This window comes from Scyliorhinus torazame, chromosome 3, assembly GCF_047496885.1.
Source record: "Scyliorhinus torazame isolate Kashiwa2021f chromosome 3, sScyTor2.1, whole genome shotgun sequence".
Classification (NCBI taxonomy): Eukaryota; Metazoa; Chordata; class Chondrichthyes; order Carcharhiniformes; family Scyliorhinidae; genus Scyliorhinus; species Scyliorhinus torazame.
The window spans coordinates 228,652,385-228,666,785 of NC_092709.1; the positions used below are offsets into that span (position 1 = coordinate 228,652,385).

Genomic DNA, 14,401 nt, shown 5'->3' on the forward strand with positions numbered 1-14,401 from the left:
TTTCGCACAACTCTTATTTACCCAGTTCATCCCAGAGCTGTCTATACTTGTCAGTCATTGCCGTTCCTTGTTGCCTCCACAGAGAAAGACGGGGGTCAGCCATAAACTGTTCTGTAATTAATGTTAACATCCGAGCACCGTTTGAATCTCTCATCTTCAACATCTCCCGCACCTGCCAAACAGATAATTTATTAAAGCAGGAGCTGCAGACGTCATATGGACCATTTATTTATTCTCTTCCAAAGTATGCATTTGTTGAACATGCTTTGAGGTTCTTGTCTCCCCACAGAGACACTCTTCTGCATGAGCTGCTGGGATCGGCTCAGTAGTTTCAATCAAGAATGCAAAAACGTCTACCAACATCAATTTCCTCATCCAATATTGTTTTGGTGGCCAAAATCATTCCAAATGAGTGCCAAAGCAAAATGTGATCCTTGACCAGTTATTTCTTCAATAATATTGGTCACTTACATAACAATGGCTTCTCTCAGTTTTGCCTCGGCACTGTCACTATTGGTGTAATGCTGAGCCATGGATGCTTTCCCGCCTAAATATTCTTTCTTCTAATTTGGGTTATTAATTGCCAAGATCATCAGATGGCAAGCAATCGTCCTATGCATTTAAAAAAAAATCTGGCGAGGCCAAAAACTTATGGTAATAGAAACGGCTGCTTGTAATTTATCAGGAGAAATATGACAATTTACAAGAACATCCGAACTACTGTGCGTACATTTTTGGGTACCTGCTTAAAGGATAGTGGAGGAAGTAAAAGGAGGAGTCAGCCAGCTAAACATTCCTCCGTTTCGGACTTTCAATGCATAGAATCCCTACAGTGCAGGAGGAAGCTATTCGGTCCATTTAGTCTGCACTGGCCCTAACTAGCAGCCCCCCCCCCCCGCCCTATCCTCAAAACCCCACCTAACCTGCACATCTTTGGACACCAAGGGGCAATTTAGCATGGCCAATCCACCCAACCTCCACATCTTTGGACTGTGGAAGGAAACTGGAGTACCTGGAGGAGACCCACGCAGACACGGGGAGAAAGCGTCACCCAAGGCCGGAATCAAATCTGGGTCCCTGGCGCTTTGAGGCAGCAGTGCTCACTACTATGTCGCCCAATCACTGGCCACTGATCCCTGCCAGAAAGTGGAATGTGAAAACGTTGAAAGTGAGATGAGCAATTATGATGAACAGAAAATTTTAGATGAATTATGATACTGGAGGGGTAGAGGGAGAAAATTGCGGAGAATTTATATATCTGGATTCCAATGACAGTGGTTATCCGCCAGGGAGCTGGGAGTGGTCAACATAGTACAAGTGTTTAAAAAGGGACACTTAACTAATCCAGGTGCTTATAGGCCAGTGAGCTTAACATCCACCATTGGAAGAAAAAAAAAATAGGAGTCTTTAATTTAGGGTGACATGATCACGTATTTACATAGCGAGAAAGTAGACCCATCAGCAGGGGTTTCAAGAGGACGATTTTTCAAAAAGATTTGAGAAAACATCAGATATGATAAGTCAGAGGCCGGGGTCAGCTGACTTACGGGAGTGTCATGGAGGGAGCAAAATGGCTAGATGAGGATCCAGTCCCGGGGGGGGGGGGGGGGGTGACTGGGTTGCTGCTGCATTGGCCAAAAGGGAGCTGGAAGTAGGAGAGGTAGTCAGGGCGGGGGTCTGGAGGGTGCTGGAGGCGCGGGCATGTGGCTGGCCTAGAAAAGGAGATGGCTAGTCGGCAGAGGGGGGCGTGAGTAGCCCCCTGATCCGGCTCATAACTTGGAATGTGAGGGGCCTGAATGGGCCGATCAAGAGGGCCCAGGTGTTCGCGCACTTAAAGGGACTGAAGGCAGACGTGGTTATGCTCCAGGAGACACATCTGAAGGTGGCAGATCAGGTTAGGCTGAGAAGGGGATGGGTAGGGCAGGTCTTTCATCCAGCGAAGAACAGAGGGGTTGCAATACTGGTGGGGAAGCGGGTGTCGTTCAAGGCACTGAATATTGTAGTGGATAATGGAGGTCGATATGTGATGGTGAGTGGTAGGTTGCAGGGGATGCGTGTGGTACTGGTGAATGTATATGCCCCGAATTGGGATGATGCCGAATTTATGAAACGCATGCTGGGTCGGATTCCGGATCTGGAGGTAGGAAGCTTGATAATGTTGCCGGGGGGTGTGGGGGGGGGGGGGGGGGGGGGGGGGTGGGGGGTGGGCACGGACGGACGGACGGGGACTTCAACACGGTGCTGGGGGGGGGACGGACACGGACGGGGACTTCAACACGGTGCTGGACCAAGCACTGGACCGTTCAAGGTCCAGGACGGCTATGAGGCCGGCTGCGGCCAAGGTGCTCAGGGGATTTATGGACCAGGTGGGGGGAGTGGCTCCATGGAGGTTTGCCAGGCCACTGGCCAGGGAATTTTCCTTCTTTTCCTACTTCCATAGAGCCTACTCGCGGATAAATTTTTTTCATTTTGAGTAGGGCGCTAATCCCGAAAGTGGAGGGAACGGAATATTCGGCCATAGCCATCTCGGACCACGCCCCGCATTGGGTGGAGCTGGAGTTGGGGCAGGAGAGGGACCAACGCTCGATGTGGGACTGTTGGTGGATGAGGGGGTGTGCGGGTGGGTGTATTGAAAGATATTTGGAGGCCAACGACAACGGGGAGGTGCAGGTGGGGGTAGTCTGGGAGGCGTTGAAGGCGGTGGCCAGGGGAGAGCTAATCTCCATTATGGCCCACAGGGAGAAGAGAGAGGGGAGGGAGAGGGAGAGGTTGGTGGGGGAGATCCTAGACAGGAAGTACGCAGAGGCCCCAGAGGAGGGGCTACTTAGGGAGCGACGGAACCTCCAGACGGAATTCAACCTGTTGACCACGGGGAAAGCAGATGCACAGTGGAGGAAAGCGCAGGGGGCGGCGTATGAGTATGGGGAGAAGGCGAGTCGGATGCTGGCACATCAGCTTCGTAAGAGGGAGGCAGCGAGGGAGATTGGTGGAGTTAAGGATAGAGGGGGGGGAATACAGTGCCGAGTGCGGTGAGAATAAACAAGGTATTTAGGGACTTCCATGGGGATCTGTACAGGTCTGAGCCCCCAGCGGGGGAGGAGGGGATGCGACGATTCCTAGATCAGCTGAGGTTCCCGAGGGTGGAGGAGGTGGAGGTGGCTGGTTTTGGGGGGGGCCGATGGGGCTGAAAGAGCTGCTTAATAGGATTGGAGAGCATGCAGGCGGGGAAGGCCCCGAGGCCGGATGGGTTCCCGGTTGAATTCTACAGGAAATACATGGACCTGCTGGGCCCGTTGCTAGTGAGGACTTTTAATAAGGCGAGGGAGGGGGGTCCTTGCCCCCGACAATGTCCAGGGCGCTAATTTCTTTGATCTTGAAGCGGGACAAGGATCCATTGCAATGTGGGTCGTATAGACCGATCTCGCTCCTCAATGTTGACGCTAAGTTGCTGGCGAAGGTGCTGGCTACGAGAATTGAGGACTGTGTCCCGGGGGGGATTCAAGAGGACCAGACGGGATTTGTGAAGGGTAGGCAGCTAAACACAAATGTGCGGAGGCTCCTCAATGTGATTATGATGCCCTCGGTGGAGGGGGAAGCGGAGGTAGTGGCAGCTATGGACGCGGAGAAGGCCTTTGATCGGGTGGAGTGGGAGTATCTTTGGGAAGTGTTGCGGAGGTTTGGGTTCGGGGAGGCGTTCATCAGTTGGGTCAGGCTGCTATATAGAGCCCCAGTGGCGAGTGTGGCTACGAACCGGCGGAGGTCGGAGTACTTTCAGCTGCACCAGGACTGTACCTTGTTGTTTGCGTTGGCAATTGTGCCGTAGGCCATGGCACTGAGGGAGTCCAGGAAATGGAGGGGATCCGGGGGGGGACCGGGTGTCATTGTATGCCGATGACCTGTTGTTGTATGTGGCAGATCCAATGGAGGGGATGGCGGAGGTCATGTGGATCCTTAGGGAGTTTGGGGACTTTTCGGGATATAAACTCATTGTAGGGAAGAGTGAGCTCTTTGTGGTGCATTCAGGGGACCAGGAAGGGGGATAGACGAGCTACCGCTGAAGAGGACGGAAAGGAGCTTTCGGTACCTTGGGATCCAAGTAGCTAGGAGTTGGGGGGCCTTACACAAGCTCAATTTGACGCGGTTGGTGGAGCAGATGGAGGAGGATTTTAAAAGATGGGATATGCTGCCACTCTCACTGGCGGGTAGGGTGCAGTCGGTTAAAGTGACGGTCCTCCCAAGGTTTCTCTTTGTGTTCCAGTGCCTTCCCATTATGATCCCCAAGGCCTTTTTTAAATGGGTAAGAAGGAGCATCATGGGATTTGTGTGAGCGAATAAGACCCCGAGGATGAAGAGGGTGTTTTTGGAGTGTAGCAGGGCCGGGGGGAGGGGGGCTGGCGCTGCCTAATTTGTGTAGCTATTATTGGGCAGCCAATGTAGCAATGATACGTAAGTGGGTAATGGAGGAAGAGGGGGCGGCGTGGAAGAGGCTAGAGATGGCGTCCTATGTGGGCAAGAGTCTGAGGGCGCTGGTGACGGCACCACTGCCGCTCTCGCCGACAAGGTACACCACGAGTCTGGTGGTGGCGGCGACGCTGAAGATCGGGGGGCAGTGGAGGCGACACAGGGGCGAGGTGGGAGCCTCTGTTTGGTCCCCGATTCGGGAGAATCATCGCTTCGTCCCGGGAAGGATGGATGGGGGGGGGGGGGGGGGTTTTGGAGCTGGCATCGGGCAGGGATTAGAAGAATGGGGCACCTGTTCATCAATGGGACGTTTGCGAGCTGGGGCGCTGGAGGAGAAGTTTGGGCTAACCCCAGGAAACACTTTCAGGTACATGCAAGTGAGGGCGTTTTTGAGGCGGCAGGTGAGGGAATTCCTGCTGCTTCCGGCACGTGGGATTCAGGACAGGATGACTTCGGGTGTATGGGTTGGAGAAGGCAAGGTTTCGGCGATTTTCCAGGAGCTGAAGGAAGAGGAGGAGGCCTCGGTGGAGTAGTGAAAGGGCAAGTGGGAGGAGGAGCTTGGGGAGGAGATAGATGAGGGTCTGTGGGCCGATGCCCTGAGTAGGGTTAATTCTTCCTCCTCTTGCGCCAGCCTCAGCCTAATACAGTTCAAAGTTACTCACAGAGCGCATATGACAGGGGCGAGGTCGAGTAGGTTCTTTGGGGTGGAGGACAGATGTGGGAGGTGCTCGGGGGCCCAGCAAATCATGTCCATATGTTCTGGTCATGCCCAGCGCTGGATGGGTTTTGCGAGGACTATGTCCAAGGTGGTGAACGCCCGGGTCATGCCGAGCTGGGGATTGGCAGCCGGGAGTGCAGGAGGCTAAAGAGGCCGGTATTCTGGCCATTGCATCCCTCCCTGGTAGCTGGTAGCCCGGCGGAGGATTTTGCTACTACGGAAAGATGTGAAGCTCCCTAGTTTGGAAACTTGGATCAATGACATGGCAGGGTTCATCAAGCTGGAGAGGATAAAGTTTGCCCTGCGAGGGTCTGTGCAGGGGTTCTCCAGGCGGTGGCGACCGTTCCTAGACTATCTCGCGAAGCGTTAGGAGGTGGTCAGCAGCAGCAGCTGCCCAAGGTTTAGGGGGGGGGGGGGGTTGTTTGGGTGAAGGTGGGGGGGGGGGGGTCTTTCCCGATGTGTTTTTAAATGTTATATGGGGGGGGTTATTGTATATGGGGGAAATCCAATGTATAATTTCTGATTGTTGTGTTCTTGTTTCTTTCTTTTTGTTTGGGGGGGGGGGTTTGTTGAAAATATGTGTTGAAAAATTTGAATAAATATATTGTTTTAAAAGTGATATGGGGCGAAATTCTCCGGAAAGGGTGCGATGTCCGCCGACTGTCGCCCAAAACGGCGCAAATCAGACGGGCATCGCGCCGCCCCAAAGGTGCGGAATCCGCCGCATCTTTGGGGGCCGAGCCCCAACCTTGTGGGGCTAGGTCAGCGCCGGACGAATTTCCGCACCGCCAGCTGGCGGAAAAGGCCTTTGGTGCCCCGCCAGCTGGCGCAGAAATGACATCTCAGGGCGGCGCATGCGCGGGAGCGTCAGCGGCCGCTGACGGCATTCCCGCGCACGCGCATTTGAGGGAGTCTCTTCTGCCTCCGCCATGGTGGAGACCGTGGCGGAGGCGGAAGGGAAAGAGTGCCCCCACGACACAGGCCCGCCCGCGGATCGGTGGGCCCCGATCGCGGGCCAGGCCACCGTGGGGGCACCCCCCGGGGCCAGATCACCCCGCACCCCCCCCCAGGACCCCGGAGCCCGCCCGAGCCGCCTTGTCCCGCCCGCAAGGTAGGTGGTTTAATTTACGCCGGCGGGACAGGCATTTTAGCAGCGGGACTTCGGCCCATCCGGGCCGGAGAATCGAACGGGGGTGGGGGGGGGGCCGCCAACCGGCGCACTGCGATTCCCGCCCCGCCGAATATCCAGTGCCGGAGACTTCGGCAACCAGCGGGGGCGGGATTCACGCCAGCCCCCGGCGATTCTCCGACCTGGCGGGGGGGGTCGGAGAATCTCGCCCACGATAAGTCAGGGGAACAATGTGGTGGAAATAGTGTGCACAAACGTCAGGAAAACCTTTGACAGGGTAGCACATGGGAGATTACTAGAGAAGGTTACGTGGTTATGGTGTTAAGGGAGGAGAGAAAACTGGCTTAAAACTTGATTAAGAGAAATAAAGGAGTTGATGACAGCTTCTTTCAAGAGAGAGGTTGCAAGTGGCGCTGGTATTCCTTTGAATTCACTCATGTTCAATACACAGATCAATGATTTGGATACAATCCTGGAGGAGGTTTTGTCAAAATGTGTAGATAATGTTAGAAGAGAAGAGGAGGCGCAGTCCAGTTGTAAGACCAAAAGGAATTGCAAAGGGACTTCGATGAAATGGGAGCTAAAAAGGTGGCAGTTGAAATTGAACGTTGAAGTTGGAAGTTGAAGGACTTCCGGTTGCGGCGATGACCAGCTAAACCGCACGTTTCGGCGGCTCCAGCTCGAACCGACCTTCGGGCTCTTTTAAGAGCCCCAACGGGGAATTTTCTCGTGACAAAACCCGGTGTGGGGTGAGACAACAGGGAGTCCCCCCCCCAGCGAAAAATAAAAATATCGGCGGCGGCGGCCAGATCTCGAAGAATCCTCGAGGGCAGTGGCAGAAGGAAGAAAGGAGCAAGATGGCGGTGGAGGGAGCCCAGGCGACATGGGGACCGGACCAGGATGAATTTTTAAGACTGTGTGTGGAGCTGCTAAAAAAGGAGGTGCTGGCCCCGATGCTACAAGCAATTGAGGGGCTTAAGGACACACAAAAGACCCAGGAGATAGAGCTCCGTGTGGTGGAGCAGAAGGTGACTGACAACGAGGACGAGATCCTGGGACTAGCGGTCAAAATGTAGACGCACGAGGCGCTCCATAAGAAGTGCACCGAATGGATTGAAGTCCTGGAAAACAGATCACGGAGAAAGAACCTCCGGATCCTGGGTCTCCCCGAAGGAGTGGAAGGAGCTGACGGCGGGGCTTACGAGAGTACGATGCTACGCTCGCTAATGGGAGCTGAGGCCCCCTCGGGCCCCTTGGAAGTGGAAGGGGCCCATCGGGTCCCTGCGAGGAGACCAAAGGTGGGAGAACCACCTAGGGCGATGATCGTGCGATTTCACCGCTTCAATGATAGAGAGGCGGTTCTGAGATGGGCCAGGAAGGTACGGAGTAGTAGATGGGAGAATGCGGTGGCACGAGTGTATCAGGATTGGAGTGCGGAGGTGGCGAGAAGGAGGGCGAGCTTCAATCGAGCCAAGGAGGTGCTGCACAAGAAGAAAGTGAAGTTCGGGATGTTGCAGCCGGCGCGACGGTGGGTCACGCACCAGGAGAGGCATTACTACTTCGAAACGGCGGAAGAAGCATGGACCTTCATTAAAAACGAGAAACTGGATCAGAACTGAGGGACTGATGTTGGAGGGGAAACGACAATGCTGGTGTATATAGAAATGTAAATTGGGGAGGGGGGGGGGACATTGAGAAATGTGGGCGCCGGTGGGGGGGGGGGGGGGGGAGAAGAAGAGACTCAGGCGGGGGATGGGGAATGGGAGTGGGGCGGCAGAGGGAGCTGCGCCACGAGGGGCGGGGCGGCTCTAGAGAACACAAGGTTTCTTTTTCTTGTTCCCACATCAGAAAGATGATGGCGGGACTTCCGGGTGCAGCGATGACCAGCTAGGTCGCACGTTTCGGCAGCTCCCGGTGGAACGGACCTTTGGGCTCTTGATAGGAGCCCCAACGGCAATTCTAACGGCAAAAAACACTGTGCTGGAATCCAGAAGGGAATCCCCCCGGGACACGGATGGAAAAAAAAGAGGGGAAAGTGGCCGGATTGCGGTGGATCCTCTAGAGCAGCGGCCAGGAAGGCAGGCACAAAGCAAGATGGCGTCGGAAGGAGGCAGTTTAATATGGGGCCCTGACCAACAAGAGTTCCTGCGGCGTTGCGTGGAAGAACTTAAAAAGGAGATGAAGAAGGAGCTGTTGGCCCCGATATTACAAGCGATTGAGGGGCTAAAGGAGGAGCAAAAGACCCAGGAACAGGAGCTTCGGGTCGTGAAGGCAAAGGCTGCTGAGAATGAGGACGACATACAAGGCCTGGTGGTGAAAACGGAGATGCACGAGGCACAACACAAAAGGTGTGTGGAAAGGCTGGAGGTGCTGGAGAATAATGCGAGGAGGAAGAATTTAAGGATTCTTGGTCTTCCCGAAGGTGTAGAAGGGGTGGACATCGGGGCACATGTGAGCACGATGCTGCACTCGTTAATGGGATCGGAGGCCCCGACGGGTCCGCTGGAGGTGGAGGGAGCCTATCGAGTTATGGCGCGAAGACAGAGGGCTAGAGAAATTCCTCGAGCCATAGTGGTGAGATTTCTCTGATAGAAGGACAGAGAGATGGTCCTCAGATGGGCAAAGAAAACTCGGAGCAGTAGGTGGGAGAACGCGGTGATCCGCGTATATCAAGATTGAAGTGCGGAGGTGGCGAGAAGGAGGGCAAGCTTTAATCGGGCCAAGGCGGTGCTGCACAAACGGAAGATTAAATTTGGAATGCTGCAACCGGCAAGACTGTGGGTTACACATCAAGGGAAACACCACTACTTCGAAACGGCAGATGAGGCGTGGACGTTTATTGTCGAGGAGAAACTGGAGTGGGCGGGCCATAAAAAGAACGTTTGGGACAAAGTGGGGGGGTGAATATGTGGGATGAAGGGGGGGAAAAGAGGGAAGAGATGACTTCCCAAGTTGTTAATCCTGCGACCCTGTAACTTTTCTCTCTTCAACATGTCGTGGGGGAGGGAGGATGAGGAGCTGAGGGCGCCGGCCATTGGGGGCGGGGCCAAAAGGGAAGCGCAGGCTTTGTTCCCGCGCTATGGTAATCACGGTGGGAACAGGGAAGCAGGAAGCCTCGCACAGTGTGAGCCGAGGTCACGGGGGGAAGCCGAGGTCGGCCAGAGTTTGCTGACTTCTGGGAGCAACATGGGGGGGTGCAATTACGCTAGTCTGGGATCTAGCGGGGGGGGGTGTCGGGGGGGGGGTGTCGGGGGGGGGGGGGGGGGGGGCGCCGCTTGGGGGAGATACGGCTACGTGGGAACCGGGTGGGGAGCTGGATTGAAAAAGGAGATGGCTAGTCGTCAAGGGGGGGGGGGTAAAGAGCCCCCCAACGTGGAATGTGAGAGGGCTGAACGGGCCGATTAAGACGGCACGGGTACTCGCACACCTAAAGAAACTTAAGGCAGATGTGGTTATGCTTCAGGAGACGCATCTGAAGCTGATAGACCAGGTCAGACTACGCAAAGGATGGGTGGGGCGGGTGTTTCATTCGGGGCTAGACGCAAAAAACAGGGGGGTGGCCATACTAGTGGGGAAGCGGGTAATGTTTGAGGCAAAGACTATAGTGGCGGATAGTGGGGGCAGATACGTGATGGTGAGTGGCAAATTGTAAGGGGAGGCGGTGGTTTTAGTGAACGTGTATGCCCCGAACTGGGATGATGCCAACTTTATGAGGCGTATGCTAGGACGAATCCCGGACCTAGAAGTGGGGAAGTTGGTAATGGGTGGAGATTTTAATACGGTGCTGGACCCAGGGCTGGACAGATCGAGGTCCAGGACCGGAAGGAGGCCGGCTGCAGCTAGGGTGCTTAAGGACTTTATGGAGCAGATGGGAGGAGTAGACCCCTGGAGATTTAGTAGACCTAGGAGTAAGGAGTTTTCGTTTTTCTCCTATGTCCACAAAGTTTATTCACGAATAGATTTTTTTGTTTTGGGAAGGGCACTGATCCCAAAGGTGACGGGGACGGAGTACACGGCTATAGCCATTTCGGACCATGCTCCACATTGGGTGGACCTGGAGATAGGGGAAGAAAAACAACAGCGTCCACCCTGGAGAATGGACATGGGATTATTGGCAGATGAGGGGGTGTGTTTAAGGGTGAGGGAGTGTATTGAAAGGTACTTGGAACTCAATGATAATGGGGAGGTACAGGTGCGAGTGGTCTGGGAGGCGCTGAAGGCAGTGGTTAGAGGGGAGCTGATATCTATTAGGGCACATAAAGGAAAGCAGGAGTGTAGGGAAAGGGAGCGGTTGTTGAAAGAACTTCTGAGGGTGGACAGACAATATGTGGAGGCACCGGAGGAGGGACTGTACAGGGAAAGGCAAAGGCTACATGTAGAATTTGACTTGTTGACTACGGGTAATGCAGAGGCACAATGGAGGAAGGCACAGGGTGTACAGTACGAATACGGGGAGAAGGCGAGCAGGTTGCTGGCCCACCAACTGAGGAAAAGGGGAGCAGCGAGGGAGATGGGGGGGGGGGGGGGGGTGAGAGAGGAGGAGGGAGAGATGGAGCAGGGAGCAGAGAGAGTGAATGGAGTGTTCAAGACATTTTACGAAAGATTATATGAAGCTCAGCCCCCGGATGGGAAGGAGAGACTGATGTGCTTTCTGGATCAGCTGGAATTTCCTAAGGTGGAGGAGCAGGAGAGGGTGGGACTGGGAGCACAGATTGAGACGGAAGAAGTGGTGAAAGGGATTGGGAGCATGCAGGCGGGGAAGGCCCCGGGACCAGACGGATTCCCAGTTGAATTCTATAGGAAATATATGGACTTGCTGGCCCCGCTACTGATGAGAACCTTTAATGAGGCGAGGGAAAGGGGGCAGCTGCCCCCGACTATGTCAGAGGCAACGATATCACTCCTCCTAAAGAAGGAAAAAGACCCGCTGCAATGCGGGTCCCACAGGCCCATTTCCCTCCTGAATGTGGACGCTAAGATTCTGGCCAAGGTAATGGCAATGAGGATAGAGGATTGTGTTCCGGGGGTGGTTCATGAGGACCAAACTGGGTTTGTGAAGGGGAGACAGCTGAATACAAATATACGGAGGCTGCTAGGGGTAATGATGATGCCCCCACCAGAGGGGGAAGCGGAGATAGTGGTGGCGATGGATGCCGAGAAAGCATTTGATAGAGTGGAGTGGGATTATTTGTGGGAGGTGCTGAGGAGATTTGGTTTTGGGGATGGGTATATCAGGTGGGTACAGTTGCTGTATAGGGCCCCGATGGCGAGCGTGGTCACGAATGGACGGGGGTCTGACTATTTTCGGCTCCATAGAGGGACGAGGCAGGGATGTCCTCTGTCCCCGTTATTGTTTGCACTGGCGATTGAACCCCTGGCCATAGCATTGAGGGGTTCCAGGAAGTGGAGGGGAGTACTCAGGGGGGAGAAGAACACCGGGTATCTCTGTATGCGGATGATTTGTTGCTATATGTGGCGGACCCGGCGGAGGGGATGCCAGAGATAATGCGGATACTTTGGGAGTTTGGGGATTTTTCAGGGTATAAACTGAACATGGGGAAAAGTGAGTTGTTGGTGGTGCATCCAGGGGAGCAGAGCAGAGAGATAGAGGATTTACCGTTGAGGAAGGTAACAAGGGACTTCCGGTACTTGGGGATCCAGATAGCCAAGAATTGGGGTACATTACACAGGCTTAATTTAACGCGGTTGGTGGAACAGATGGAGGAGGACTTTAAGAGATGGGACATGGTGTCCCTGTCATTGGCAGGGAGGGTGCAGGCGGTTAAAATGGTGGTCCTCCCGAGATTCCTCTTTGTATTTCAGTGCCTCCCGGTGGTGATCATGAAGGTTTTTTTCAAAAGAATCGAGAAGAGTATTATGAGTTTTGTGTGGGCTGGGAAGACCCTGAGAGTGAGGAGGGGATTCTTGCAGTGTAGTAGGGACAGAGGGGGGCTGGCACTACCGAGCCTAAGTGAGTACTACTGGGCCGCCAATGTTTCAATGGTGTGTAAGTGGATAGGAGAAGGGGAGGGAGCGGCGTGGAAGAGAATGGAGAGGGCGTCCTGCAGGGGGACTAGCCTACAAGCAATGGTGACGGCACCGTTGCCGTTCTCACCAAAGAAATACACCACAAGCCCGGTGGTGGTGGCTACATTGAAAAATTGGGGGCAGTGGAGACGGCATAGGGGAAGGGCAGGAGCTTCGGTGCGGTCCCCGATAAGAAATAATCATAGGTTCGTTCCGGGGAGAATGGATGGGGGATTTGGAGCATGGCAAAGAGCTGGGGTAGTACAACTGAGAGATCTGTTTGTAGACGGGACGTTTGCGAGTCTGGGAGCGCTGACGGAAAAATATGGGTTGCCCCAAGGGAATGCAATTCGGTACATGCAATTGAGGGCTTTTGCGAGGCAACAGGTGAGGGAATTCCCGCAGCTCCCGACGCAGGAGGTGCAGGATAGAGTGATCTCAGAGACATGGGTGGGGGATGGTAAGGTGTCAGACATATACAGGGAAATGAGGGACGAGGGGGAGATCATGGTAGATGAGCTGAAAGGGAAATGGGAAGAAGAACTGGGGGAGGAGATTGAGGAGGGGCTGTGGGCTGATGCCCTACGTAGGGTAAACTCATCGTCCTCGTGTGCCAGGCTAAGCCTGATACAATTTAAGGTGTTACACAGGGCGCATATGACTGGAGCATGGCTTAGTAAATTTTTTGGGTAGAGGATAGGTGTGCGAGATGCTCGAGAGGCCCAGCGAATCACACCCACATGTTCTGGTCATGCCCGGCACTACAGGGGTTCTGGGTTGGGGTGGGAAAGGTGCTTTCGAAGGTGGTGGGGGTCCGGGTCGAACCAAGCTGGGGGTTGGCTATATTTGGGGTTGCACAAGAGCCGGGAATGCAGGAGGCGAAAGAGGCTGATGTTTTGGCCTTTGCGTCCCTAGTAGCCCGGCACAGGATATTGTTAATGTGGAAGGAAGCCAAACCCCCCGGGTGTGGAGACCTGGATAAACGACATGGCAGGGTTTATAAAGTTAGAACGGATTAAGTTAGTGTTAAGGGGTTCGGCTCAGGGGTTCACCAGGCGGTGGCAACCGTTCGTCAATTACCTCACAGAAAGATAGAGGGAATGGAAAAGAAGTGGACAACAGCAGCAACCCAGGGGGGATGGGGGGAGGAATCGAACGGACTCTCAGAGATGTTATTGTAATGTATAATATGTATAGGTAGTTGTTATAGGTAATTGTATATTGGATTGTTGGATTGTATTTTTGGAGAGTAGTTATTTTGGACAAGGCAGTTGCCATTCAGTTTTGTTTTTGTTTATATATTATTTATTTACTTGTTTAAAACTGGCCACTGTTATTTATATTGCTTTATTGTTGTGTAAAAGAAACACTACGTACTGTTATGTTTGACCAAAAATCTTGAATAAAATATATATTTTTTAAAAAGATGATGGCGGGAAGATAGGTGCAAGGTGGATGGGAGTTCCTCACACGGGGGGGGGGGTGGTCAAGGAGAGAGCGGGAGAAGCCGGGGTCAGTTGAAGTCAGCTGACTTTCGGAAGCAATATGGGGGAGTAACCTTGCTATATGGAGGTCTAGCGGGGGGGGGGGGGGGGGGGGGTGTAACTGGGTTGCTGCTGCGGAGATCGAGAAGGTAAAAGAAAAGGTGGTCGGGGCGGGAATGCGCTGCCTGGGGGACGGGTGGGTGCGCGGAACCGGGACGTGGGACTGGCCCAGAGAGTGTGATGGCTAGTCGACAGGGGAGGGGGTTTAAGAGGGCCTGAGTGTTCGCGCACTTAAAAGGACTGAAGGCAGACGTGGCCATGCTTCAGGGGACGCACCTGAAGGGGGGGGGGGGGGGGGAGACTTCAACACCGTGCTGGACCCAGGGTTAGATAGATCTAGAACCGGAAGAAGGCCGGCAGCGGCCAAGGTGCTTAGGGGGTTTATGGACCAAATGGGGAGAGTGGATCCGTGGCGATTTGTTAGGCCGATGGCAAAAGAGTTCTCCTTTTTCTCCCATGTCCATAAGGTATACTCCCGGATAGATTTCTTTGTTTTGGGAAGGTCACTGATTTCGAGGGTGG

At 54.1% G+C, this 14,401-nt stretch overlaps 1 protein-coding gene across 1 annotated transcript in view; it reads right to left on the bottom strand.

The window, feature by feature from the left end:
• LOC140408976 (zinc finger SWIM domain-containing protein 6-like) overlaps positions 1-14,401 on the bottom strand; it is a 282,372-nt gene that overhangs the window by 92,633 nt on the left and 175,338 nt on the right. Inside the window, 1 exon segment of the mRNA XM_072496972.1 lies at positions 22-172. Coding sequence (XP_072353073.1) covers positions 22-172 — 151 coding nt within the window.